Source organism: Balaenoptera borealis (genome assembly GCF_965194805.1).
Source record: "Balaenoptera borealis genome assembly, chromosome: 19".
In the NCBI taxonomy this organism is placed as follows: Eukaryota; Metazoa; Chordata; class Mammalia; order Artiodactyla; family Balaenopteridae; genus Balaenoptera; species Balaenoptera borealis.
The window spans coordinates 53407206-53427883 of record NC_138878.1 but is presented as its reverse complement, the minus strand read 5'-3'; the positions used below and the strand labels follow the sequence as shown (position 1 = coordinate 53427883).

Sequence of the window (20678 nt, the reverse complement as noted above, 5' to 3'; positions counted from 1 at the left end):
CCTTCTTCTTATCTTCTCTTGTGATTTGGTGACTATCTTTAATGTTATGTTTGGATTCCTTCCTCTTTTTGTGTGTGTATCTATTATGGATTTTTGCTTTGTGGTTACCATGAGGTTTCTATATAGCAATATATGTACGTGTGTGTGTATATGTATATGTATATATGTATATGTGATTGTTTTAAGTTGCTGATCTCTTAATTTCAAATGCATTTTAACAACCTTGCATTTGTTCTCTTCTCCTCTCACAATTACTGGTTTTGACATTATATTTTACTTTTTTTTTGTTTTGGATCTCCCTTAACTGCTTATTGTGGATATAGATAATTTTACTACTTTTGTTTTAATCTATTAGCTTTGTGCATGGACGGTTTAATACCTTTACCGTATGAGAGTTTTCCTTTCGTAATTTTCATGTTTCTAGTTGTGGTCTTTTCTTTTTTGCTTAGAGAAGTCCCTTTAACATTTCTTGTAAAGCTGTTTTGGTGGTACTGAACTCTTAGCTTTTCCTTGTCTGTAAAACTTTTGCTCTCTTCACTAAATTTGAACAAGAGCCTTACCAGGTAGAGTATTCTTGGTTGTAGCTTTTTCCCTTTCATCAGTTTAAATATATCGTGCCACTCCCTTCTGGCCTGCAGAGTTTCTGCTGAAAAGTCAGCTGATAGCCTTATGGGAGTTCCCATGTGTGTAACTTGTTGCTTTTCCCTTGCTGCTTTTAATATTCTCTCTTTATCTTTAATTTTTGCCATTTTCATTACAGTAAGTCTTGGCGTGTTCCTCTTTTGGTTGATCCTGTTTGGGACTCTCTGTGCTTCCTTGACTAGGATGTCTGTTTCCTTTCCCAAGTTAGGGTAATTTTCAGCTATTATATCTTCAAATATGTTGTTAGCCCCTTTCTCTATTCTCCTTCTGGGGTGCCTGTAATGTGAATATTAGTGTCCTGATGTTGTCTCAGAGGCCTCTTAAACTGTCCTCATTTCTTTTCATTCTTTTTTCTTTTTTCTGTTCAGTGGCAGTGATTTCCACTACTCTGCTTGTAGCTCACTGATCTGTTCCTCTGTATCATTTAGTCTACTGTTGATTCGTTCTACTGTATTTTACATTTCATTTATCATATTCATCATCTCTGTTTGGTTGTTCTTTATATTTTCTAACACTCTGTTAAAGACTTCTGACTTCTCACTCTATGCATCCATTCTTCTCCCGAGTTTTTGATCATCTTTATGATCAGTACTTTGAACTCTTTCTCAGGTAAATTGCCTAACTCCCCTTCACTTAATTCTTCTTCTGGGGTTTTATCTTGTTCCTTCATTTGGAACATGTTCCTCTCTCACCTCATTTTACCTAACTTGCTGTTTTTATTTCTGTATATCTGGTAGTTTGGTTACCTTTCCCAACCTTGGAGAAGTGGCCTTTTGTAGATGTCCTGTGTGTCCCAGCAGTGCACGCCCATCTTATCACCAGAGCTGTATGCTCTAGGGTGCCCCCTGTTGGGTTGCATGGGTCCTTCTGTTGTGACAGATTGCTTACTGTGGGCGGTCTTGTAGGCTTGGTTGGCCTCCGTTCTGGTTGGTTGCCAGGCTTTGCCTTGTGCAGAGACTGCTGGCCGCTGGTTGGTGGGGCAGGTCTTAAGGCAACTGGCTGGGAAACCCCAGGTGACCCCAGGGCTAGTGCTAGCTCACTGGTGGGCAGAGTCCAGGAGACCCTGGGGCTGGTGTCCACCATTGGTGGGTGAAGCCAGGTCCTGGGGTCTGGCAGCCGAGCCCAGGGGTCCCAGAACTGGTGTCTGACCACTGGTGAGAGGGGCCATTTTCTGACACTGCAGCATGAGGCATGTCCCAAAGTTTGTGTTGGCCTGCTAGTGGGTGGGGTCAGAGCCCAGCCAGTCCCAGGGTAGGTGCTGGCCTGCTGGTGGGTGGGCTGGGTCTACAGGCTACAGGGCTGTGGTTGTCCAACTGATGTCCACCTGCTGGTGGTTGAGACTGGTCCCAACTCTAGAGCAGGCTCACTGGTGTGTGGGACCATGGATGCTGGGGCTGGTGCCTGCCCACTGATGAGTGTGCAAGGTCTGGTTGCAGGGCCCTGGGGGCCCTGATTCTAGTGCCTACACACTGGTGTGTGGGGCTAGGTCCTGGGACCTCTGGTGGGCAGGACCATGTCCAGGGTCGGCTGTGGGGTTAGGAGGTCTTGAGGCAGCCTGTCTGCTAGTGGGTGGGGCTTTGTCCCTACCAAGTTAGTTGCTTGTCTTGAGGCATCTATTTACTAGGACCTTTGGGCTGTTGGGTGGAGGATGGGTCCTGAGGCTGATAAGCTAGAGGGAGGAATCCAAAATGGAGGTTGCTAGCACAGTGTCTGCATTGTAGAACAAGCTCCCCAAAATGGCTGCCACCAGTGTCTTGTCCCTAGGGTGAGCTGTAATTGCCTCTGGCCTCTTTGGGAGACTCTCTGAGATGAGCAGATAGGTCTGACCCAGGCTCCTTTCAAATTACCACTTCTGCCCTGGTTCCTGGAGCATGTGAGATTTTTGTCTGTGCCTTTAAGAGTGGAGTCTCTATTTCCCCTAGCCCTCTGGGACTCCTGAAAGTAAGCCCCACTTGCCTTCAAAGCCAAATGTTCTAGGAGCTTGTCTTCCCGGCACAAGACCCCTGGGGCGGGGGAATCTGATAATGGGGCTCAGATCCCTCACTCCTTGGGTAGAGCTTCTGCAATTATAATTAGTCTCCCATTCATGGGTAGCCTACCTGGGGGGGCTGGAACTTGACTACATCACAACCTCACTCCTACACATCTTGTCGTACCTTCTTTATCTGTAGATCTTTTCTTGTAGGTGCCACTCATTTTCACTGATGGTTGTTCTGTAAATAGTTGTAATTTTGGTGTGCTTGTGAGAGGAGGTGAGCTCAATCAAGGTCTTTCTATTCTGCCATATAGGCTGATCTCTTTCAATTAGTATTTACATAGTATACCTGTTCTCCATTCTTTATACTTTAACCTACCTATGATTTAATATTTAGAATGAGTCTGTTACAGAGAGTATATATTTTGGTATTACTTTTATCTCCAGTCTGATACTCTACCTTTTTTGGGGTGGGGGGGATGGGGCTGTACCGCATGGCTTGTGGGATCTCAGTTCCCCAACCAGGGATTGAACTCAGGCCATGGCAGTGAACGCCCAGGATCCTAACCAGGTAACTCCTGATACGGTACCTTTTAATTAGAGTTTTTAGTCCATTTTCATTTAATGAATTATCAGTAAGTTGTGTTTAAATATACCATCTTGCTATTTTTTTGTTTTCCCATTTGTTTTTTGATTCTTGTCCCTGTTTTTCTTTTGTTTACTTTTTGTTTGTTTGTTTTTTGGCTGCATTGGGTCTTAGTTGTGGCATGCGGGATCTTTTGTTGTTGTTGTTGTGGCATATGGGCTCTTTGTTGTGGCACATGGGCTTCTCTCTAGTTGTGGCGCATGGGCTCCAGGGTGTGTGGGCTCTCTAGTTGTGGTGCGCGGGCTCCAGAGTATGTAGGCTCTGTAGTTTGCAGCACACAGGCTCTCTCATTGAGGTGTGCAAGCTCAGTAGTTGTGGCACACGCAGGCTTCGTTGCCCCGCAGCATGTGGGATCTTAGTTCCCCAATCAGGGATCAAACTCATGCCCCCTGCATTGGAAGTGGACTTCACTGGACCACCAGGGAAATCCCTCAGTATCTTTAATAGTTAAGGGTTTTCAGATTTTTTTCTTTTGGTAACATGTTTTTTAAGTTAAAATATTTGTCCATTTCATCTACATTGTCTAATTTATTGCCTTTAATTTGTTTATAATTCTCTCTTATCTATTTAATATCTGTAGAATCTGATAATGGCCATGTGTAACATCCCTCTTTATTTCTTAATCCATCTAACTAGAGGTTTCACATTTTATTGACACTTTCAAGGATTTGGCTTTAGGTTTCATTGATTTTTCCCTATTGCTTATTTATTTTCTATTTTACTGATTTTTCCTTTTTTCCTAACTATTTCCTTTACTTGCTTTGGGGTTAGTTTAACTTATTCTTTTTTAAAGCTTCTTAAGATAAAAGTTTAAATAATTGATATTAAATCTTTCTTGTTTTCTAATATAAGCATTTAAACTTATAAGTTTCTCTTTTAGCCTATTCTAATTGCATCTTCAAAATTCGATCTATTTGCATTTAGTTTAATATATTTTATGAAAAAAAATTTTTTAATTTTTCTTTGACCCTAAATTGGTTACTTGGAAGTGTATTGTTTAATTTCCAAACATTTGGGGCTTTTCTAGATATGCTATTTTTATTGATATCTAATTTAGTTCATGTGTAGTCAGAAAACATACTTTGTATGATTTGTCTTAAATCTGTTGAGACTTGTTTGTGTTCTATCTTGGTGCATAGTCCATTTACTCTTGAAAAAAATGTGTTGTGAAATTATTGAAAGTGGTGGTCTAAATATCAAATGCATTAGGTGTCAGTATTCTTTAGAGATTCTAAATCTCTACAGGTTTTCCCCCTTTTGTCTAGTTCTCTCAGTTACTGACAAACATTAACACCAACCATGATTTTAGACTTTTTAAAATCTCATTTTAGTTTTGTCAATTTTTGCCTCGTGTTTTGAAACTGTTATTTAAGTACATATACATTTGTAGTTGCTATATTTTCCTCATGTATTTACTCTTATTATCAGGAAATGTTCTTCTTTGTCTGTAGTGGTAATACTTCTCAGCTTCTTTTACTATAGCCCCATCAGCTTTCCCATGCTTAATGTTTTTATGTTTTTTTCCCATCCTTTTATTTTAAACCTATTTGTGTCTATGGTATTTAAAGTATGTCTCTTGAAGACAGAATATATTTTGAGTCTTGGTTTTTTATACATTTTAATAATCTCAGTCTTTTTGTTGGAGTGTTTAGTCCTGTAGTTGGAGTTAGGGCTGCCATTTCACTCTTTTGTTTTCTGATTGCCTAACCTGTTTTATTTTAATCTTTTAACTATACTTTATATTTTAGTGCAGTTTTAGGTTCAGACAAAATTAAGCAGAAAGTACAGAGAGTTTCCATTTATGCCCTTACCCCCTGACACATGCATAGCTTTCCCTACTATCAGTATCTTACACCAGAGTGGTATGTTGTTAAAATCAATGAACCTACATTGATACATCATTATCATCCAAAGTCCATAGTTTTTATTAGGGTTCATTCTTGGTGTTATATATTCTATGGATTTTGACAAATATACAGTGACATGTATCTACCATTATAGTATTATACAGACTAATTTCACTGCTCTAAAAATCCTCTGTGCTCTGCCTATTCATCTCTCCCTCTCCTCTATAATATGTGGCAATGGCAACCACTGATCTTTTTTTTTTTAATTATTTTTTTATTTTATTTTTATTTTTGGCTGCGTTGGGTTTTCGTTGCTGAGCTTGGGCTCTCTCTAGTTGCAGCAAGCAGGGGCTACTCATCATTGCGGTGCGCGGGCTTCTCATTGCGGTGGCTTCTCTTGTTGTAGAGCACGGGCTCTAGGCGCATGGGCTTCAGTAGTTTTGGTGCACGGGCTCAGTAGTTGTGGCGCGCAGGCTCAGTAGTTGTGGTGCACGGGCTTAGTTGCTCGTGGGCTTAGTTGCTCGTGGGCATCCACACGGCATGTGGGATCTTCCCGGACCAGGGCTCAAACACATGTCCCCTGCATTGGCAGGCGGATTCTTAACCACTGCACCACCAGGGAAGTCCCACCACTGATCTTTTTATCATCGCCATAGTTTTGCCTTTTCCAGAATGTTATATAGTTAAAATCATATATTATGTAGCCTTTTCAGATTGGGCTTCTTACATTTAATAATATGCATTTAAGATTACTCCTAACCTGTTTTTGTGCATCTGTTCCTATATCCTGTTTTATTTTGTGTCAAGCAATACATTTTCATAATTAATTTTTATTTCTCTGTTGAGTTTGTAGTTATATGTTTGCATTATTTTTTTTGGTTGCTTTAGGGATTACAGTATGCATCTTTAACTTATCATGTTTTACTTAGAGATAGTACTGAATTACTTAAGGTAAAATATGTCAACTTGCAACATTGTATTTTCATTTACTGGCTTCCCCGTGGTTTGTTTTTTTGTTCGCCATGTATGTGATATTTATATTTGTAATAAATGGTGTTAGAATGCCTACTTTAAACTAAGGGTCTACAGCCCAGAGGCTAAAAACAGTCTGCTATGTGTTTTTGTATAGATTGTGAGTTTAAAATAGTTACAGTTTAAATGTTTGAAAAAGTGCAAAATCAAAATATTTCTGACCTACGTAATCAAAATATTTCTCACCTACATAAGTTTTATGAAATTTAAATCTCAGTGTCCATACATGAAGTTTTATTGAAACACAACTTTGCTCATTCATTTTATATACTGTCCGTGGTTGCGTTCATACTAAAACAGCAGAAAGTGTTCACCAACCCCTGCTTCAAACACTCATGTTTTTTAAATAAGGAAGGAAATGAATATTTATAGTCTTTTATATACAAATTTTCTTAACCTCTTCATTCTTTCCTAAAGACCTTGTTTATCATCTGATGTCATTTTTACCTTCAGCCTGAAAACCTTCCTTTACCATTTTTGATGGTACAGTTTTGCTAGTGATGAATTCTCTCAGATTTTTTCTGAAAGTAGCTTTATGTTGACTTTATTTTCAGTAGGTAATTTTGCTCAGTACAGAATTCTTGGTTGATGTTCTCTTTGGCTTTTAGCAGTTTGATTAGGATTTCCTGAGTGTGGTTTTCTTTTGTTTTTATCCTTTTGGGGTTCATTAAGCTTTTTCAGTATGTAAGTTAAGTTTTTGCTTACTTTGAATGTGTTAGGCCATTATTTCCTTAAAAATTATTCAGACCCTTTTTTTTTCCCCTATTTTTCTGGGACTCCAATTACACCTCTGTTGGATTACTTTGAAATTGACCCACTGCTCTCTGTGAGTGTATTCATTTTTTTTCTTTTTCTTTCCCTTTCTATTCAGATTGATTAATTTCTGTTGATCTAGTTATATATAGGCATACCTAATTTTATTATGCTTTTATTTCAGTTTGCAGATATTTCATTTTTTACAAATTGAAGGTTTGTAGCAATGCTGAGTTTAACGCAAGTCTATTGGTGCCATTTTTCCAACAGCATTTGCTCACTTCATGTCTCTGTCACATTGGCTATTCTTCAGTATTTCAAACTTTTTCGTTATATTTGTTGTCATCTGTGATCAGTGATCTTTGATGTTAGTATTGCAAAAAGATTACAACTCACTAAAAGCCCTGGTGATGATTAGCACATTTTAGCCGTAAAGTATTTTTTAATTAAGGCATGTTCATTGTTTTTTAGACATAATGCCATTGCACATTTAATAGACTACAGTATAATGTAAATGTAGCTTTTATATGCACTGGGTAACCAAAAAATTCGTGCAACTCACTTTATTGCAGTGGTCTAGAACTGAATCTGCAATATCTCTGAGGTATGCCTGTATTTACAAGGTTACTGACTGCTCCTTTTTCTATTTCTAGTCTGCTACTGAGCCTACATAGTGAATTTTTCATTTCAGTTACTGTACTCTAGAATTTTCACTTCATGCTTTTTTAGCAGTTTATGTTTCAAGATTCCATGCCAGGTTTTTCATTTCTTCTTTGGATACATTTAGAACAGCTGTTTTGAAGCCTTTGGGGCAAAATCCAATACCTGGGTCCACTAGAAATTAGTTTCCATGAACTTTTTCTGAATATGGGTCATATTCCCTCTTTTTCTGTTTTGTTTTGTTTACATGTCTAGTTTTTGCTAGAAACCAGAATGTCATGAGTAATATAGTAATCTGAATTCTGTATGTCTGTTTTTCTGAGGATTATTGTTTTTTGTTGTTGTTCTAGCAGACGATTAACTTGCTTGGAATCAAACTTCAAACTCTGCCCTCCCTGCCCCTCCACTTCCACCCCAAGTGTGAAGCAGCTGATAGCTAGGTCCCTTAAGCTTCCACCTGCTGCTTTTTACTCTGGTCCCATGATGGGAGGTAGATTCCCACTGTGTTCATGTACTTTAGCTCTCAAATAATTTGGTATATATTTATACTTAGATTTGGGGGCTGACTTTCTGCAGTTCTCTTTCTTTCAGTGTTTCACCCCTTATACTTCCTGCTGCTTTTTGTTAGCTCCAGCTTCTGACACCTCAGTCCAATAAGGCTTCAGTTTTCTTCTGCTTAAGCTATGAGCAGGTTGTGGAACGCTGTTAATCAAAAATGCAGAAATCTCCAAATCTCACTAGGTACACTTCTGTTTTTCAAAACTCTTTTCTGGTGTCTTTCTGTTTGCTCTTTGCTGAGCCTCCTGTTATCTCTCTAACAATTGCTTAGTTTAACTATCAACCTGGAGTTATGGCAGAGTTTATACTCAGATTTGGGGTGTCATTTTTCCTGTAGTTCTTTCACTTCCAGAATTTATCGCTAAATCTCCAGCTCATCTGCCAGCCCTCAATTCTGTCCCCTGTCACCTTTGAGGAAGCTCTTCACCTGAAGAGCTATGGGCTTTGGGGTACCTTCATGCAAAAAAGCCACAAACCTAACAATTCTTACTCATTGCTGCCCTTTAAGGATAAACTCTCCTCCAATTTTTGCTTGACCAATTCACTCTATTTTTACTGGATGCCCAAAGTCATTCTCATGCATTTTAAAACTATATTCTTCCTGCATAACACATTAATCTTGAAGAGGAAAAAATTTACTTCCTCAGTGAAGCCTGAAAAATTGTTCTGCCCTTGTAATACACTGTTATCTTGTACATACTTCTGTTATAGTACCCATAACACCTTGTAGATTTGTGTTGACACATACTTTCTTGAAGGTATGTGTTACATGCTTTGAGGTTGTAACTTCTTGTGAACAGGGACAGTGTTTTGTATATCTTGGCACCCTAGTAAACTAGTCCAATTTGGGGTTACAAAGTGACTTCACAATAAACATTTTTAGAATGAGTTATTAAATAAATTTGGTGGCAAGTACTTCTACCTTGATTTTTGTTTCCCTTACTATTTAAATCACAAAACAAGAAAAATGGTAGGCATTCTTTACAAGTTTCATAAGAATGCCACAAAGGAACAGGATCAAAACTAGTCCCCAATTTCTCGTCAATTTGTTCTGATCACAGTTCCAAACTATTACAGGGATCAGTGTCATTCAAAGATGTGACTGTGGACTTTAGTCAGGAGGAGTGGCAGCACCTGGATCCTGCTCAGAAGATGCTATACATGGATGTGATGTTGGAAAACTATTGCCACCTCGTTTCTGTGGGTAAGAAAAACTCTCTTTGAAACTTTCAGTAGCATGCATTTCCTTTCAAGATGCCTAAAATATGTGTGATCTTGATTTCAGGGATAAGAGGTGATGCATTCTTTTTGGTTGACAGAAAGGATGATTGTGTCTTCACTTGCATAGTGCAAGGTGTTAAATTTACTGTTACACAAAGGAGTATCTTAACTTGCAGTACTGAAAATTACCTTATTGATTTTTCAAAGGTATTGACGCCTAAGCAACTTAATTCAAATCTTCCCTTAATCAGGGTGTCACATGACCAAGCCTGACGTGATCCTCAAGTTGGAACGAGGAGAAGAGCCATGGACATCGTTTACAGGTCATACCTGTTTAGGTGAGTTTCTGACTCTCAGGAAGATGAAATTTAGTGGAAAATAAATTTAAAGTGGTCACGTGGTGGGTGACACTTTTGAAATATTTTGGTAGTGTCTTTTTAAAGGTTCCTAACCATTGAAATGACTATTGTGCCTGCAAAAAATTTAAATCACTTTCAAATGTCATTCTCCCTATATAATAGACTTTCTTAGTTTGCTTGGTGTTATCAAAGATAGTTGCCACTCTTAATCAAAATTAAGTCTTCCTTCTTTTAGATCTTTTTCCTTCCTTCTTATAGATCTTTTTTCTTATTTGTATCCTTTTTTAGCTTTCTAGGTCCCTTATCTTTTAGCCATTGAATAGATTTCTTTTAGGCATTTTTAAATCTATCTTTAAGAAAGAAAAACTTCGGGGCTTCCCTGGTGGCGCAGTGGTTGAGAATCTGCCTGCCAATGCAGGGGACACGGGTTCGAGCCCTGGTCTGGGAAGATCCCACATGCCGTGGAGCAACTAGGCCCGTGAGCCACAACTACTGAGCCTGCGCGTGTGGAGCCTGTGCTCCGCAACAAGAGAGGCCGCGATAGTGAGAGGACCGCGCACCGCAATGAAGAGTGGCCCCCACTTGCCCCAAGTAGAGAAAGCCCTTGCACAGAAACGAAGACCCAACACAGACAAAAATAAATAAATAAATTTTTTAAAAAAAAGAAAAAAAAAATTCTTGGCTAATATTTCTCTTCTTAGTTGCTTTTTCTTTCCCTTTCTTTTACAGTATTTCAGATTTGTTTGCTATGCTAACTCTAAGTTCCCATTCTCACCATGAGTCTAGCTATTAATTTTAAAGCTCACTCGTCTTGGCGCAGACTGATAATTCCATAGTTACCATTTTCTTCCATTAAACTTTCATGGTTCATTGTTATATGGCTGATCATCTTTCCTGAAATCATCCCTTGGTTTGGGTAAAACACTGAATCATTCTTATCCTGATTCTCTAAGTGATTATTTATTTCCAACTTAGTCTGTTTTTTTTACCACTCTGGCCATATTGCCTGGAACAGTGCCTCATACATAATAGTCACACAACTTTTTTTTTTTTTTAATGTATATTGTTTCATTGGACTCTCAGTCTTATTTCTCTAATTTGTCCTCAAGAGATCTACATTTCAATTATAGTAGTCTCATCCACTCTCAGAACATAAGCTCCTTGTTTTATGTGGAGAACCTCTAACACCAACATACTCGGCACAGTCCTCCCACCTTCACTCTAGTCTTTCACAAGTTCTGCACTATGATGCCTCACCTGTTTTGTGATAATAAGTTGAAAATGAAAATCACCAACTTTCCTAGCTCTTAAATTCTTTCCCATTAACTATTTCCAAATTATTTTGTTCCTGCCATGATACCAACTTGACTGTCTCTGTCATAATCTCTTGTGGATCTCTTCACAAGTTGTGTTTATCAGCCCATGAAATATATTTACATCCTCCCATATTTTTATTTTTTACTCACATCATACAAAATGACAACTACCTTATTTCATGTCTTGCATATGGTAATTACAATTTGTTTTTGCTATAATTTTTGTCCTAATTTTTTCAATTTATATTGTTACTTTCCTGACAAGCTATATCATCACTTGTTCCCCACTACTTATTATTATAGGAAATTGAAATTTTCCTTCATACAAGGACTACCATAATAAGCCCTTATCTGGTCTTTTCAACTTTATTTCTCTCTTTTGTGGAAAATGCTTGCTAATTTCCACTTCATCTAGTCTCCTAAATGTTCTCTATACATGTAGGGTCTGTCATGATGTCTGTACTTGTCATTGTGTTCACCCTTCCGTATAGTGTATATCTTTGACGTCTTGAGATTTCTTCTCCTTTCTATTTCTTGACTACTCCCCAACATATCCACCTTTCCTTTTCTGAATTTCCATGCTGCTTACTAACTGTAACACACACAGCTCTTTGATGTTATATAATTTGATACTTGATTGTACATGGTTTATGCTTAAGGATTCTTTCTTTCAAAGATAAGATCCTCTGTATCTTCTTTGCCATAGTATACAACATTTTAAGTAGTCAGTAGTTGCTTCATTTTCTGTTTATGGAGCTATACAGGGGAGATCTCTTTTTCCTCCATTCATAAAGTATGTACTGATAAGTCCTTTCAGAAATACTTGCTCAGGCCATGGCTCTGTACATTCTGATTCAAATGGTTGGATTCTAACAAACACTGCCTATCTATGATATGCAGCGTTAATGTAAACTCAGAACAGTACAAAGGCGATAACCAATAAAGTATTCCTTTATGAGAAAGGATTACTGTCAAAGTGCATTTTTCATGAAATATTTATGACACAGTGTAAGCTTGTAAAAAGATTTGTTAAAATTCTTTTTCTAGACCATAGTTATTTTCAAGTTATAAAGAAATAATGAATAAAGTGGTGGTGGGATATATGTGAAGGGTTTTGATATCATGGAGTAGTAACATTTTCTTGAAGATTCTCTAAATATGATTAGAAATAAGACTGGAAGGCAAGTCAACTGATTAAAAGAACATGAGCAAAAGCATGTGATTAGGGATAAGGGAGGTATTTATAGGGCAGTAAATATTAGGTTTTGATTGTTATGGGTGAGATTTTTCCCATTCAGGGATATGTGGATAACCCTGAAAACTTGTTTGAATATAAAAAGTAAGTCTAGGTAATGTAAAGTTTTGTTTACAGGAGAAATTCCTTGTATGTTAGTATTGTGGGTAATGGACTCAAGGAAGAAATAGGTTTTTGAACCTAGATTTAACATTGTTTCACTAGATGTGGATGATTGCAAAGCAAAAGAGTCAAATATAGTTCTAAATTTATAAGAGAAATAAAGGTTAAGATTAATGAGTGATTTAGGACCAGAGTGAACAATCTTTCTGGTCCCCCATATGGAAAACTGGAGTTAAGAATGTTACTGTATTGGGGAAAGACTTGAATCTTTCTTTAAACCTCTAAGTTAGCACTTGAAAAGAAGAATAGTTACAGTTAATGGTCATGAGAGTTTTGTTATTGAACAATTCTGAAAGAAAATAATAACAACACTGGTGAACATACCCCTAGTCTGTTTTAAAGTTCCTGTTGGGAGTGTTTTCCTACTATTTCCCTCACAAGAAAAAATTATCCCCAGCTATATAGAGGATTATAAACACTAGGAAAATAGTTGATGCTTGGAAAGATTTATTGGTGGGTGTGTGGAAAGAGGGTAGTGGAACAACTTGGAAGTATTTTACCTCACAGTCTAGGGATGAATATTTAAAAGTATAGGCTCAGGGGGATTCCCAGGTGATCCAGTGGTTAGGAATCCACACTTCCACTGCAGGGGGCGCAGGTTCAATCCCTGGTCAGGGAACTAAGATCCCACATGCCACATGGTGCGGCATAAAGAAATAAAGAAATAAAAGTATAGGCTCTGATCTGTGTCCTCCAAATGCCTTCCTCTAAAATTTTCCCTGAACAAACTTTTCTGATAATTTTTCTTGTTCATCCTACTTAAATCTTAATGCTCTTGAAAGGTTCACTTCATTGCCTCTGAATCCACCTATCCAAGCATGAATTCCTCTTCCACTATTCTTTTGTCTCTTCTCCTTACTGCTTCATGTGTTTGTTTCACTTTCTGTATGAAGTTCTGGTGCAAAATGCAAATGTTACTAGCGTTCATTACTTATTTTTCATCTTTTTCCACACTGAGGCAGTTTTTAATTTAGGTTCCATGTCTTTTCCCAGACAAGGAATAATTTGTCATTGGTCTTTTTTGGCCTCATGTACTAGACCCTATTACAATTCCTTTCCATAGCAAATATGTGAAGATTCACAAATTGTTATTAATTATATTCTTTCCTAGAAGAAAAGTGGAAAGCTGAAGACTTTTTAGTGAAATTCAAGGAACAACAAGATAAGTTTTCTAGATCAGTTGTATTAATCAACCACAAAAAACTGATAAAGGAGAACAGTAGTGCATATGAAAAGACATTTACTTTAAGCAAAAACCCTATTAATTCAAAAAACCTACCTCCTGAATATGACACTCATGGAAAGATTTTTAAAAATGTTTCAGAATTAATCATCAGTAATCTAAGTCCTACAAGAAAGAGACTTAGTGAGCATAATGGATATGGGAAGTCACTCCTCAATACTAAGCCAGAGACAGCTCACTCTGGAGTCAAATCCCATAATCAACATGGTAGGACTGTCAGTCATAATGAAATGATTATGCAATATCATGAGATAGAAACTCCAGCACAGTCATTTGGATATAATGACTGTGAGAAATCCTTCCTTAAAAAAGGAGGCCTAATTACACATAATAGAGCTTACAGAAGGGAAAAACTATCTGAATATAATAAAAGGAGAAGAACAACCAATATTGAAAAAAAGCATATATGCACTGAATGTGGGAAGTCCTTCTGCAGGAAATCAGTATTGATTCTGCATCAGGGAATTCACACAGAGGAGAAACCCTACCAATGTCATCAGTGTGGAAATTCATTTAGAAGGAAATCTTATCTCATTGATCATCAGAGAACTCACACTGGAGAGAAACCCTTTGTTTGTAATGAATGTGGTAAGTCCTTCCGCCTAAAGACAGCCCTCACTGATCATCAGAGAACTCATACAGGGGAGAAATCATATGAATGTCCACAATGTAGGAATGCCTTCAGATTGAAGTCACACCTCATTCGTCATCAGAGAACTCACACAGGAGAGAAACCATATGAGTGTAATGACTGTGGGAAGTCTTTCCGCCAGAAGACAACACTCTCCCTACATCAGAGAATTCATACAGGAGAGAAACCCTATATTTGTAAAGAATGTGGGAAGTCCTTTCACCAGAAGGCAAATCTTACTGTACATCAGAGAACTCATACAGGGGAAAAGCCCTATATTTGTAATGAATGTGGGAAATCCTTCTCCCAGAAGACAACCCTTGCTCTTCATGAGAAGACTCATAATGAAGAGAAACCTTATATTTGTAATGAGTGTGGAAAATCCTTCCGCCAGAAGACAACCCTTGTGGCACATCAGAGAACACATACAGGGGAAAAATCCTATGAATGTCCTCACTGTGGGAAGGCTTTTAGAATGAAGTCATACCTCATTGATCATCACAGAACTCACACAGGAGAGAAACCATATGAATGTAATGAATGTGGGAAATCCTTCAGTCAGAAGACAAATCTCAATCTACATCAGAGAATTCATACAGGAGAGAAACCCTATATTTGTAATGAGTGTGGGAAGTCTTTTCGCCAGAAAGCAACCCTCACTGTACATCAGAAAATACATACAGGGCAGAAATCCTATGAATGTCCTCAGTGTGGGAAAGCCTTTAGCAGGAAATCATATCTCATTCATCATCAAAGAACTCATACAGGAGAGAAACCATACAAGTGTAATGAATGTGGGAAGTGCTTCCGCCAGAAGACAAATCTCATTGTACATCAGAGAACTCACACAGGGGAGAAGCCTTATATTTGTAATGAGTGTGGTAAGTCCTTCAGTTATAAGAGAAACCTTATTGTCCATCAAAGAACTCACAAGGGAGAAAACATGGTAATGCAGTAATAAATGATGTGATTTCTTTGTGAAGCCTTTCTAAGTTATTGTAAAACCTTAGTTTTTTTAAAAAGCATGCTTAACATGTGAATAAAGTAATTTTAATCACAAATGTAATAATTATTAATTTAATGTACTATACCACATAACTATTTATCTACTGTTTACTAGCATATGAAATGGATATGATCATTGATATTGAACTCTTATCAGCAATGAAGCTAATTTTTTACGTTTTCAAGTTCTCCTGCTGACTCAGTTTATTTTTTTAAATTCTTATATAATACATGCAGAAGCAAGATACAAAGTGGTTTTCAGCATCAGTCTCTATAAGAGGAAGAAATTTTGAAGTATATTTCTCATTGCACTCTGCAGAATAAAAGGTAGTTGTTACTTCCCCAAAGATTACCACTTCCCTGGCTTTTAACATGAAATCGTTTTTGCATGTCTTTAAACTTTATATATATTTTATTATACATTACAAATTCTTTTATGTCTTGTTTCACTCAACATTTTAAAGATTCATACATTATTGCATGTGGCAGTAGTGTATTCATTTTCATTCTGTATACTCTTCCATTTTAAGAATATACTGCTATTTATCCTCTTGATGGATATTTGTATTTTTTATAATTTTGTGTTGTAATAAAAATACTGCTATAAATATTCTTGTATATGTGTGTGTGTGTATTTCTGTTGATTTTATATGAAGACTGGGATTACTCAGTCCCAGGGTATATGTAAAGTTTTTTCAGTTATGTTAGATACTGCCAAACATCTCTCAGACCTTTCTCAACGTGAGATGATTCAGTTTGGAGAGTAACAGCTCTGTAATTCAAGTGGAGAAAGGTCATTCAACTGGAGAATTCCTACTAAAAAAAATCCTTATACTGTAATAATTGTGAGAAGGCTGTTAGTCATGAATATGTGAGTGTAATAAATGTAGAAAGACCTTAGCTGTGGCTTAAACCTTACACAAAATCAGAGAATTCATATTGGAGGGCATCCTACAGTTGTTATGATTATAGGGGTACTTTTAGCAATAGCTTATGTCTTATTCACCATCAAAGTCTTTATACTAAAGAAAGGTTAAGAAGGAACATAGATGAATAAAATTTAGGCGTATAGGAGTCTATTCACTCTAATAGAATTATGAAAAATATATATAAGTAAGCCTATGTATAATATAAGCCTATATAAAGTAAGCCTTTTATATCTTGATTTATCTCAGAGGAAATATGGGTCTCGAAAATCCCAAATGAAAAATCACTGGAGATTTTGACATGTGAGAATTGGAAATCTAAGATAATACCATCTATAGCATCTTTTCTGTGAAAATAGTAAGCTCAACAGCAATTTGAACAGTGTTACCAAAGGCCCTTCTTGAGGGGGATTATTCATAACCAATATTTATTACATACATGAAGTTATTGTGTGTAATAAAATTCAGTAGAAATTTAAATAAGCTGTTTTTCCCCCCAATTCAGTAGAACTGTAAACTGTATCTAAGTAGTAGGAAAATAATTGATAGTTCAAGTATCTGACATTAAAAATGTACAACAGGCCCTCTGACCTATAGAAAGGGGCACCAACTGCCAGTGGATTGTAAATGGAAACATGCTTGTCATTCCTGGTCTTGCAGATGATTTCAGAGCAGAAAAAGAACGGTGGGTGATGAAGCAAATCAGACATAAAAATTTAGACTTGAAAGGGACATAAGATAAAAGATAAAATGCCTTGTCTGACTGGACAGAACTTTGTGAAATGTAGCCTTAACTAATAGTTATTATTTATGTTTAGAGATTTTTCTTCTTAGAGTGTAGGCAGGATGAACATATTAGAATAAAATAGCTACAACAATAAGATTACAGGATCTATATTCAGAGTTATGAGAACCTAGAAATTATTTCATTTGAATAAATCTGTGTTTGTAGATGAGTAAAAATATATGCTAACGATGATGACTAACAAAAGAACTGCACTCACAACCAAGGATGCAAACCTACCTCTTTTTCCTGAGTATGTAGTGAGTTGGGAGCAAACCCTCCACCAGCGAAAAGATTTTTCACTCACTGAAGGCTCCGATGATGGTTAGCATTTTTTAGCAATAAAGTATTTTAAAATTAAGGTATGTACATTGCTTTTTTAGACATAATGCTATTGCACACTTACTATAGACTACAGTATAGTATAAACATAGTATAAACATGACATACTGGGAAACCACAAAATGCATGTGACTCACTTTATTGTGATATTTGCTTTACTGTGGTGGTCTGGAACCAAACCCACAATATATATGTGTATTATATATGTATATTAAGGCCACTTTTTGATGGACAACATATAGTTGGGGTTTTTAAAAAATTCCAATTTGACAATGTCTTAATACTGGTTTTAAACCATTTACATTTAATGTATATATACTGATATTGTTGGGCTTTAGCTCTAACATTTTTTCCTGTGTCTCCCCTCTATTTTTAATTCCTGTTTCCCTTTCTTGCTTTCTTTTTCATTTGAATATATTTTATTATTCCATTTTAATTTATCTATTTAGCTTTTTACTATTTCTTTGTTTATTTTCTTTAGTGGTTCCTCTGGGGATTATAATACACATAATATATATAATTCACAATATACTTTGAGTTAACATTTTAGCACTGCATGTTGAATATGGAAACCTTACCACCATATTTGTCCCTTTAGCCTCCCCTCTTTATATTATGATTATCATATTTACTATATCTACATCCATCACAAACCTCATCAGAAAGTGTTATACTCCTTGCTTTTTATCACAGTAAATATTTAAATTATTAAAAAATCCCAATAGTTTTATTATTTACTCAGCAATTTGCCATCTCTGTTGCTCTTTACTTATTTCTGAAGTTTCAGGTTTTTCTTTGGCAATCATTTCCCTTCCATCTAAAGAGCTTCATGTAGCATTTCTTTTAGAGCAAGCCTGCAGGTAACAAATCCTCTTTGTTTTCCTTTACCTAAGAATATCTTTTATTTACCCTTCATTCCTGATAATTTTCACTGGATAAAGTTTGGGGTTGACATGTCTTTCCTTAAAGCACTTAAAAAATGTTGTTCGACTACCCTTTGGCCTTCATACTTTCTGATGAGAATTAAGGGATTGTTCTCCTATGTGTAATGCATCAATATTCTCTAGAAGCTTTTGAGATTTTTTTTCTTTGATTTTCAGCAGTTTGGTTATGATGTGTCACAGCAAAGGTTTCTTTTAGTTTATCCTTTTTGTGGTATGCTGTATTTCTTGAATCTATCATTTTAAGGTCTTTTGCCAAACTCGGTAGGTTTTCAACCATTGATTATTTAAATATTTTTTTCGTCATGGCACTTTCTTTTTTCTTTTCACAATTCCAGGGACACAAATGTTAAATCTTTTGGTATTGTCCCTCAGGTCCTAGGGGCTCTAATAAGTTTTGTTCTGAATTTTTTCTCTCTCTCTCTTTCTATTGGATAATTTTTATTGATCTAAGTTCAAGTTCACTAAATCTTTCCTCTATTTTCTCCATTTTGTTGCTGAGCCCATCAAGTAAGTTCTAATTTTCACTGTTTTTCAGTTCTAAAATTTCCTTTTATACATCTGAAAATTATATAATAAAAATTTTAAATTAAAATGTTTAATTTCCTTTTGGTTCTTTTTTTATAGCTTCTGCTTCTCTGCTTAGATATTCACTCAAGAGTTCACTTTTACTTCTTGGAACATGGTTCTAATTCTAATGTGGATCATGACAGTATTGGTGTCTTTTTCTTTTCCATTGTGAGTTTTAAAATTGTCCTGTTTCTTTGTATGTGGAGTACATTTTTATTGTTTCCTAGACATTTTGAATAATTTGATTCTCTGAGTCTAGTTTAAATCCTATGGGGAACATAATTTTGGTTTGTTTGTCTTAGCAGGCAGTTTATTCAGATTCAATATGCAAGTTCCAAACTACTTTCTGTGCCCTTGGGTTCCAATGTCAATTCAGTTTTCAAAGCATTTGAAAATTGGAATTCAGTGTGCTTTATATTGTATGTGCTTCACCCAGTACCCACTCTGAGACCTGGTTGATGGTCCACCTTCTGGTTCAGTTCTCAAGGCCTTTGGTATGCTGCCTAGTGTCAGATCTACACATGTGCACCCTCGAGTTCATATAATACTTTAAGAGATCCCTCACTTGAGTTGCTCCTCTCCTCTATCTCACTATAACTCTTTAGTTCCCAGAGGCCCCCTTCCTGGATCTAGTTAGAGCAACAGGGCTTTATTTAGCCTTCCCATTCTGCTGTGGCCTTCCCACAACTAGGTCTTCCTCCAGTGCCAACGAGTGAGAGAATAAAGAGGAAAAAAGCAATGGGATTTCCTCCACCTTCTTCAGAACAGACTTCCACTAGTAAGATAGGATTCCCTTTCCTCAGGGTTTAAGTATTTGCTGGCAGCTGCTGCTACCACCACCTACCCAATCCAGGACTGCAGCTTTCAGGACTAGTGTTTGCCCGCAGTGAGACCAGAAAGAAAAGAAAAACAACATGGATTTCTTCCACCTTCTCTGCTCCATAAAAACCCCTTCTCCCACTCTTCCCAACTAGAGAGAGTTTCTTATGGAGCTCTTTCCATCCATGTTCGGCTCACAGTTTTGGGATTCAAGTTGTTTCAGTCCAGACCAGCACACCAGCAGATCAGTCAAACTTCCAACTTCTGGTTTCCTTCCCAGTCTGTCTGCTAACATTTACTTTTCAGTTTTCTCAGCTGCCTCATCCATTCTGTCTGTGATTTTAGTTGCGTTCAGTGGGAGAGGCAGGGTGGAACACGCTAACTCTATCTTAACTGGTACTGGTTCTTTTTTTTTTTTTCCTTTTAACTTCTTGAGTTTGGATGCATCTTGCTTAAAGAGCTGGAAATAGAGTGCAATCATGTGGCACAATTATGTCAATTTCTGAATGGTGACTGATAGGCAAAACAAAGTTCTGCCTCTCAAGTCATGATTTCCTCCATGTTTGGTTTCATTTTGTTAATATTTTCCTTAGAATATCTGCATTAATATTCATAAGTTAAGCTCATCTAGATCTTTTAGAAACTATCTTCATCCAGTGTTTAGACTTCTAGGATGAGCTTGTAAAATTCTTTTAGAGATTATCCTTTGTTTTTACCTGATATTTAAGTATTGTTTTTAAGAGAGGTTTTGGACCAAATTGTCATTTTCCTGCTATGTGTATTGGACTATGCAGATTTCTACTTCATCTTGAGTCAATTTTAAAGAAAATACTTTCTATATATAATATTACTGATATTTTTAAACTCTCCATAAATATATGTGTGCTACCTTATTAATGCTGTCATATTTCTCATCTTTACATTGATCAAATTTATAAGTAGTTTAGATTGGTGTTTTTTCCACAAAAATAAATTAGGGAGGTTTTATTGC

General features: G+C 36.7%; 2 protein-coding genes across 15 annotated transcripts in view; one reads left to right on the top strand and one right to left on the bottom strand.

Annotated features, from left to right (window-relative positions):
• Positions 1-20678, bottom strand: part of ZNF461 (zinc finger protein 461) — a 136477-nt gene that overhangs the window by 57560 nt on the left and 58239 nt on the right. The gene's annotated exons all lie outside the window — the stretch shown is intronic.
• Positions 1-20678, top strand: part of ZNF567 (zinc finger protein 567) — a 77258-nt gene that overhangs the window by 12855 nt on the left and 43725 nt on the right. For 6 of the 10 annotated variants that reach the window (XR_014237528.1, XR_014237529.1, XR_014237530.1 and 3 more), the window contains exons 4-5: positions 9191-9317; positions 9586-9672. Coding sequence is in view for 6 of the 10 variants with exons in the window: in XM_082367326.1 (XP_082223452.1) it covers positions 9191-9317; positions 9586-9672 (214 nt within the window). In the remaining 4 variants the exon portion in view is untranslated. Of the gene's footprint in view, positions 1-9063; positions 9084-9190; positions 9318-9585; positions 9673-13537; positions 15924-20678 lie in introns of those variants that run through there. The other 4 variants (XM_082367325.1, XM_082367327.1, XM_082367328.1 and 1 more) reach the window with 3 other exon arrangements.